This window comes from Uloborus diversus, chromosome 1 (genome assembly GCF_026930045.1).
Source record: "Uloborus diversus isolate 005 chromosome 1, Udiv.v.3.1, whole genome shotgun sequence".
Lineage (NCBI taxonomy): Eukaryota > Metazoa > Arthropoda > Arachnida > Araneae > Uloboridae > Uloborus > Uloborus diversus.
The window spans coordinates 4,395,269-4,404,305 of NC_072731.1; the positions used below are offsets into that span (position 1 = coordinate 4,395,269).

Consider the following 9,037-nt stretch of genomic DNA (forward strand, 5'->3'; position numbering starts at 1 on the left):
ATATTCACCTTAGTTAACTTTGTTCTTATTTGTTTCCCGGGTACTTGCTCTATATAGTTAAATGGTTGTAAAAGTACCTGTAAATATATGTAATAATTAATGTACTATTTTAAAAATTGTAGTTTCATTGCATATAAGGTTATAAATTGTTATGCAAAAAAAGATTTTTAGCAAAAAAAGAGAAATAGAGAAAAAACCAGAAAAAATACACCAGGCTTAAATTTTACAATGTCCTCAAAATAATGGCTTGTGTACAAAAGCTTTCAAATTATGCATTCCTAAAATTTATTTATTATTATTGCAAACAAAAAATTTCATATCTGGTGGCACTAGCTACCTTCATCGACTTAGCTGGCAACAACTTTCTAAACTCTAGGGCCACCATATAATTGAAGATATCGTCAATTTCTTTAAGTTTATTTTTTTACTTGGTGCCAATATGAAAAGTAATTAAGTAGCCAAACCAAGCGGACCAAACCTTTATATGGAAAGTACCAAAGATATAACAGTTAAGACCAGTGGTTGGAAAAACTACCTTTTTTTTTTGCAGTCAACTACAACTACTTTATTACAAATATAGTTAATTACACTACAACTATAACTACGTAATTTTAAAAAGTAGTGACTACAAACTACTTCTGAAATGTAGTCGCTACCTTTTAAAAATTAATTAAATCAAAAGCATGCACACACTGTTTGAGGATTGAACGAAAAAATTTGAAAAGTGGTTTACTTTAATAAAATCAGATCATTTGAACATGCAATGTTCATAAGAGTTATCTATTTCTTTCTTTCCTTCTTTTTCTTTTTTTTTTTTTTTTTTTTTGAGCCAACTTGTCATTCTAAACCATTTTGTACAAGAAATACACTCACAAATTTGCACAAGAAATACTCAGTCATTCCAGCCGAGGACTGCAGTTTTGTGCTTATTAGCACCCATCAACCCGGCATAGGAAGTGACTGAGCTAGAGGTGGAAAACCTCTTAAGGACGCCAAGAGTGCCAAACAAACTGGTAGCTAATATAAAATTAGCACTGACCAGACAAGTGATCGAAGCAATGATTCGCTTCAACTCGAAGATTGAAGGCAAGGCATGGTATTTTCAGTGAAACTTTGTGAATTGCTTCGGTCACTCATCCGGTCAGTGCTAATTTTATATTAGCTACCAGTTTGTTTGGCACTCTTGGCTTCCTTAAGTTGTTTCCCACCACCAGCTCAGTCACTTCCTATGTCGGGCTGATGCGTGCTAATAAGCACGAAACTGCAGTCCTCGGATAAAATTAATGAGCTGGCGGTGTATTTCATGTATTTCTGCCTTAGCCCTTGCCATAAAGCGGTAACTGACTCAGAAAAAAAAAACATTTTGTACAATTTTTACGAATATTCTTCAAAAAAAGGTCAAAGAATTCTACTAGGACTCGACCGATGCATCGGCCTGGCCGATGCGTCGGCGCCAATGGTTCAACAACTTTGCCATCGGCATCGGCGGCCGATGCTAACTTGCAGGAAACATCGGCCCATCGACCTTAAAAACATCGAAAAGCCGATGGAATTGGCCGATGTTTTTGAAAATAAAAGGACTTTTGTTGTTTTACATTTTAATACAAAGTAAAGGGAGTTATTGTTTTCAAACAAAATTGTTTACATAAATTTCAGTATGAATTTCTATTTTAGTCACCCATCAAAGAGTTTTTAATACTGCACTCAGGTACAAAACCAGTTAATTATTAAAGTCAGACAAAACAACGTAAGTAGAAGCACAAATTTGTAAATTACAGCAGACACGTGTTTCGGCGTTACAGGGAACGCCTTTTTCAATGCAAAAAATAATGAGCTTATGGATGAAAAGACATCTGACAAAAGGCTTTTGTCGGATGTCTTTTCATCCATAAGCTCATTATTTTATGCATTGAAAAAGGCGTTCCCTGTAACGCTGAAACACGTGTCTGCTGTAATTTACAAATTTGTGCTTCTACTTACGTTGTTTTGTCTGACTTTACTATTCAGCACAAAGGTATTTATTTATCTCAGTTAATTATTGCGTTGTTTCTTGCGGCTGGATGTACGTATGTATCTCTCATAAGTCATAACTCAAAAATGGTAAGCTGTAGAAGGCTAAATTTTCGCATGTGGGATGTGCGCACGTTCTAGTTGTGCACTTCCCTTTTTGTTTTCGATCGGGTGTTCAAAAAAGCCTATCAACTGATTTTTTGTGGCTATTAATTACTTATTTCAATGCAAAACTAATATAGCGTCTCATACTGACGATCATTTGGTGATAGATTGCAAAATTGGAGACCGTGGAAACAAATATGAGATGGCGAAACCGGTTTTTTGAGCAATCACATTGCTTGTCGTTCTCATTTGACTGTTTTGAATTCCTATGATTTTATTTTTCTCCCGCCTCCCTTTGCAGCACCACCATCGACCGGCCTCACGATGCTGCTCCTCTAACGAAAACCGTCTCCAGGTTGCATCCATATCCTACACACACACGCATACACAAACACACCTACCCACATACACATACACACACACACCTACACATACATCTACACATACACACACACACACACACCTATACACTCATACACAGACATAAAAACACGCCTACATACACACACGCACTCCTGATTGCGAAAAACATTTGAATTCCAAATGTCAAAATTCAAATTAATTTCATTTTGTTAGATTCCCGTTGAACCGACGGTAATTTTTAATTTTTCGATATTTTTAATATGAACCACAGTACTACAGTCCTTTCTGTATCGCTTCGGCGGAGCTAAAAGTTTGAGGCCCGTCGAAATACATTTTGGGGCAGTATTTCTTTATCACAGAAGTTGTAAAACATTTATCACAAGCATTTTTGTAACTTCTACGGTGCCCCTATGGTTATGGGGCCTCTCTCGCAATTGCAACATTTGCTATTAAATCCGCCACTGCACGTCAAAACAAACTCGGGTGCAATTTTTAAAAGGTTTTTTCTGCTTAATGTTTATGATTATTTGAAACTCTATTCTTTATGACTATTTTTTGTATTTCCGAGAACACTTGCGTGCCCCTCCTCCCACTCCCTCAATTTCTGAAATTAAACTCTAGTTGTACTTCTGAGTTGTTTAAAACTAACACCATTCATAAAAATAGAATTTTTTTTTCAAGATTTATCTATTCTTTAGGAAGAATTTAGAGCATTAATGTAAGAAAATGATTAAAGACGTTTTGAATGGTGACATAATTCGGAAAACAAAGGGACTTTTGAATTTTTTCTTCGGAAGTGCTGAAGTAGATTTACAAACTCTTCCGAGGCATTGGTGGTAGCGGTTCCGTGCTAAAAAAAATAAGCCGAAGTTTAACGTTGTGAGTTACTCCAAAATCAGAGGGTGACTCCCCTAACCCACCCTCGTCGTTTCAAGCATTTCTTAAATATTTAGCGATTACTTATTTTGGTCAAGAAATGTCATTTTGCGTATTTCTTATACTCGTTTCACCTATATTTTATAATGCGGCATCTTTTTTGCATCATTATAAGCGATCGATTTTTTTTTCTGTTGTAAGTATCTATTTTTATGTATTTATATAAAATCAATGAATAAGTTTTTTTCGTTTTCATCATATGTTTAATAATATGTTATAGAAAAGTTTCAAGGATTTTCTTATATGCAATTTTTTAAATTTCAGAAAATTATTGTTAAATTGAAAAAAATAATTTGAACTTGGTTGTAGTGCTTCATAAAAGATTAAACAATCAAATTGTTCAATATTGCGTGCGCAAATGTCAGATCAAGTAGTATATGTATTCAGTTATTAACTTGGTGTAAATATTGAGTTTGTTTATTGTACTTGCATTTTAAGAACCTCGCTCTTTTCATGGCTATTTCTTTTTTCCGCAAAATTTATGTCATTGTTATACATTTTATGAAAAATGCAAACTTTTCTATTCATAAATTTAAATAAGTATAAAAATATTAATATTATGATTTAATATTGTAATTTATCTGTTACCTTTTTTGTTTAATTTGATGACTAAAAAATGTCTAAGTGCAATCTTTCCGCTTTAATTGCGTAAATTGTTGACAGTTTCATAGTTTAATTCTTAATTTATTTTTGAATGATTAAACAACATAATTGAATTTTAACTATGTTTAGTTTACCTAAATCCATACATTATTACAATATTACTGTAATCTTAGTTATATGTTCAATTAAAAAAAAATATATCAATCGGTTATTAAACAGTCTCTTTGTTTTTCTTCCTTTTTTCTCTTTTTTCTTTCTTTCTTTCTTTTTCTTTCTTTTCTTTTTTTTTTTTTTTTTTGGCTGTTGTTCTTTGTCTTCTGTCATACAGCAGTCAAAAAAGGAGAAACATAACTACATCCTATACAGATTGTACGTAGTACGATCCAAAAGTTTGGGGGACAAGCTGTATAAAACATTACCCAGAATAGTTCACATTACCGAAGCACATCCACCTTCAAAAGGTCATCATGAGAGACCATGTACTTCTGCCAGTGTTCATATAACTTTTGGAAACACTCCTGGAAGCCATTTTTCGCTACCTTCTGTGATACAGCTTTATCTTCTCCTGACGGTAGAAAGCGGCATCCATGCAAATGTTTTTTTGTTTGCTGGGAACAGGTAAAAGTCACACAGAGCTAAGTCCGACGAAACGTTATGCTATTTGTTTCCCATATCAGAGTATTGACTAATCGAACCGTGCATCCTCAACATGAAAGTCGGCTTCTTCCCCACGTTGAAGTTAAAGCAGAAGCCCAACAGGCCTTACAGGAGGTTGCGATGAATATCTTCCAGGAGTCCTTCTAAAAGCTATACGAACGTTGGCAGAAGTGCATAGTCGTTCAAGGTGACTATTTTGTAGATAGATGTACTTCAGAAATGTGAATTATTTATGGTAAATTTTTATACAACTTGTCCTCGAACTTTTAGATCACACTTCGTACGTATGAGTTTTCAACTTACTATTTCATAACGTTTTTGAGTGATGTAAGTTTACGAGCATGAAGATATCACAAGAGAATTTGCGATAATTAACTAAAGAGGCGTTCAAAATGGATATTTCGATCATCTATATGTTCTTAGGTACATATGCATGTACATATGCGCCGAAAAAACTTGTGAAGTTTAAATTGGATGATCGTAAAATAAAAATTTAAGTCGAAATCTGATGGGTTTTTTTTTGGGATTACAATTCCTTCTTCGTAGAAAGGAAGTAAAGTGAAATGAATCAATGATCCTTTAAATCCTGACAATCTTATCAATTTATTTCTGTTAGAATTTTTTCTTTTTTTGCCATCGGCCAACAGCATCGCCCATCGGCAATCGGCCATTTGTAGGAAAACAATCGGCCATTGGCCATCTTTGAACAATCGGCCAACAATCGGCATCGGCCCATCGGCCAAAAAATGCCATCGGTCGAGCCCTAAATTCTAGCTTCAAATATTTAATCCTTTCTTGCCAGTGAATATTCAATTCAAGAAATGCAACTCAGCTTCTTGAAAATGTAAATAGAAACAGCCATAATTTGTTTTCAATTTTACATTGAAGAACATAAACATAAAATTCTTTCGATGGTGGAAAACATATTTTAAACAGAGGAGAAAAATTTTAATTTTCATTATAGGAATAAATTTTATGGGAACTAATTAACTATTTTTGAGCTTCAAATAAGGGGTTCAAACCTGGACACCATCCCCTTTCTTATGCCACTGATAAAATGAAGTAAAAACTTTTTTACAATTTACCAAATAATCGAGAAAATTTTGCACATTTTTAATAATTGACTTTTCTTGTTTATTTATAAACACTAAATCACTAAATAAGCAAAAATAAAGAAACATGAAAACTATCTCATTACTATAAATAAGCTATCAGAAATATAAAACTTAACTAAGAATGCTTTACTTACTTTAATGAGCAATTTTATAGTATATGTGGATGACATCGATACTAAAAGCTTTTTGCTTAACGGGCAAATTGTGCATGAAAGGGAAAATTTTGTTTTTGAATTTTCTATAACATTGTAATATTTATTGTAAGCCGACCAGGGCAGTTCAATATCATCCTCTTCTATAACATTTACAGTAGCTTCCATATTTGGTGAATATTGGAACAATAATGCCATTGAAATCTAAAACATTCATCCATGGGACATTCTCGGCTGCCAAAACCCCTAAACTTGCTACTAAATTGGCAGTTACCACTTATTCTTTTCTTTCTAAGTCACACTCTATTCATTGCAAATATTGGCAAAATATAAAAAGTACAATGACAAACAAACTAATGGTATCAAATAGATATAACGTATGCTATCAAAATGATATGTCTGAGGTCAGCTCATATTTTTATGAGTCGTCTTTCTCATTGCATCCGCTGATATAGTTATTGTGTAAGATTTAAGCCAGTCGGATTCATTTGAACCTTTCTCCTTTTTGTTTTTAACTTCATAAAGTAATTTTTAGAAATCACTACAAACTACTTTTTTTTGTATCGAACTACTCGTAACTCTACTTCTTTTAAAAAATAGCGCACTACACTACAAACTACTAAAAAAAGTTGCTAGTACAGTAGTGTCGCTATTTGTAGTGCGCTACTTCCGACCACTGGTTTAGACATTAAAACTGCTATCTTTAGCATGGAGGAGAATAAAAGGGTGATTTCTAAAACACTGAAAGAAAAATTAAATAGAATGAAACAAAATAACGATAATGAATAATATTTTACAAATATTAAGAAGACAATTACCTCATCAAAATTACTTCTCTCTGAAGATTCTCCAGATGCCATCTTAAAAATATGAGATTTATAAGGCTTTAAATTATATAACTTGATTAACTGTAGAAATCTTTTACCTTGAAGACAAAACTGCAATTGAAAGAAGAAAAAAAAAGGTTACATCTTCTCATAAAGATTAGAACTTTAATATTTTGAAAGCATATATAAAGTATTTTAATCAAGAAATGATAGTTATTAAAGTCTGTCCGCAGAGAATTTACCTTTCGCTCTGCTTTGTTTCAGAAGTGTCCATTTTCGTAAAGGGGCAATACGGGGAAAAAAGTTAAAGAACAGAATTCACAAGCGTGTTATTGGCTTTAGAGCTTGAATATGTCACCTTGATATTTAAGAAATTGGCCAAAAAGGTGAACAGTTCCAATTTTTTTGCAGTCAAAGCTGATGTTTCATTGGACAGGTAAGTTAAACTAAGCCCTACCCACTTCCTATGTAAGTGGGTAGGGCTTAGTTTAACATCTTTCAGCAGCCATTGGTCAGAGAAAACGCCTCCTATATTTAATTTGAATTGAAAACAGGCGAGAGTAGGGTTGCCATAAAGAATGCAAAGCTAGTCTTTCTATATTTTTTTTCTCACCAATTCAACGCAGTTATGCAGTTATTGCGCTAGTAAAACCTTTCAGGTCGAAATAATTATATAACGAAAAGTTTCTAGGAGTAATTTTTTTTATATAATGCCAAAATGTTGCTAAACTCTAAAATATGGCACACATCCTTTCTTCCCTCTCTACCTTTTTAAGGAACGGACTTTTTTCCTCAAATGATTGATAAGGGTCATTTGTTTGCGTTCAGACTACAGCTTCTATTTTCAGTTCTAGAGCTTGAATATGCACGGACAAGGCAGATATCTCATTGCACATCTATGTTGCCTCATCAATCTAACCTCTTTCATTTGACACGAGCCAGAGTTTACAGTTCACTTGGATTGCGAACCTACTTTTTAAAGTGAAACATTTTCAAGATCCTAGTGAAAGCTTAATATTTAAAAACTGCAATGTGACATTTACAATTTACTTTCACACCCCCCTTTTATAAAACATCATCAAACACACATCAACATCAGCCAAACCAACTATGGAAAAGAGGAAGATTAACACTCTTATAGCAATCTTTTCTATGAATTCTGTTGATTTTGCGGCTAACATGGATATTAGGAAAAATTATTATTTTAGCAGGGTAGTGGAACCTTGGAACAGCTTACCGGAGAGGTGGTAATGAGCAAGGGAGTAGATAGTTTTAAGAGGGCCATTGATCTTCACTGAGGATTGTAAATTGACTAGGACCAGTCTAGCTGGGCCCAAAGCCTGTTGCTGGTCGTCCCTTTTGTATTTGTAGTTGTAATTCATTTTGCAAGGGGGGGGGGAATTCTTTTGATCAATTTTCCCTAATTTTATGCTATTTTTCCAAAATTCCCTGATTTTTCCCGGAGTGATAAAGTTCCCTGACTTTTCCCTGATCTGTCGCCACCCTGTAGGGCATAATCGGTGCATGAACGGAAAATTTTATTTTCTGAAACGATGTATGGAGTACATTCGACCCTATTCTCCATCAAAAGAACTTAAATCATTGTCTGCACTTTATTAATGCAAAGTAAAAATGGTCTTTTTTAACTATGAACAAATCTACAGTTGCTTTGATGGAAGAGGGGGCGTGGTAGATCATTGCAATCTAATAATCTATATAGTAGGTTATTGTAAAATTAGGAACGTAAAGAGACGAGAGAAATGAAAATTAGACGAAAACAATAAGTAATCCAATTGTTCACCAATTACTAAGGTGCTAAACAACAAAATAAAATACTATGCACTACGATAACAATAAAAGCACAACATGTGAATTTGATACAAAACAAATCTGTAAAATTATCTAAATAAATAGATTACGTGCATTGAGCCAGCTTCTTCATTACTACGATGTAAAATCTTGTTCAACGCTTACTGATTTTTCTATGAAAAGACATTAAAAAAAAAGAGTTTTAAATACAATAACTGTCAAAAAGCTTTCTTTCAGAAAGAAATATTCTTTTTAATTTCTACCTATGCTTTTAGTAGAAATATCAAAGCTTACCACATTTTTAATCTTAAATTAATTGAGGCCATATAAGTTTCTCCGACCACAATACTACTTAGAAGTTATTTGCAATGCAATATTATAGCAAAATTGAGGAAAAAACGGAAATCGAAATCGATGCAAAACAACCGGTAAAGTTACAGAAAGGTTGCGTTCGACGAGC

At 33.5% G+C, this 9,037-nt stretch overlaps 1 protein-coding gene across 4 annotated transcripts in view; it reads right to left on the minus strand.

The window, feature by feature from the left end:
* Positions 1-9,001, minus strand: part of LOC129227750 (terpene synthase-like) — a 36,043-nt gene extending 27,042 nt beyond the window's left edge. Inside the window, exons 1-4 of one of the 4 annotated variants that reach the window (XM_054862365.1) lie at positions 8,872-9,001; positions 8,692-8,750; positions 6,760-6,879; positions 9-77 (exon numbers count right to left, since the gene is read on the minus strand). In XM_054862365.1, coding sequence (XP_054718340.1) covers positions 9-77; positions 6,760-6,801 — 111 coding nt within the window. In that variant the 5' untranslated portion in view covers positions 6,802-6,879; positions 8,692-8,750; positions 8,872-9,001. Of the gene's footprint in view, positions 1-8; positions 78-6,759; positions 6,880-7,010; positions 7,142-8,687; positions 8,751-8,871 lie in introns of those variants that run through there. The other 3 variants (XM_054862358.1, XM_054862373.1, XM_054862381.1) reach the window with 3 other exon arrangements.
* Positions 9,002-9,037: the final 36 nt, after the last annotated feature.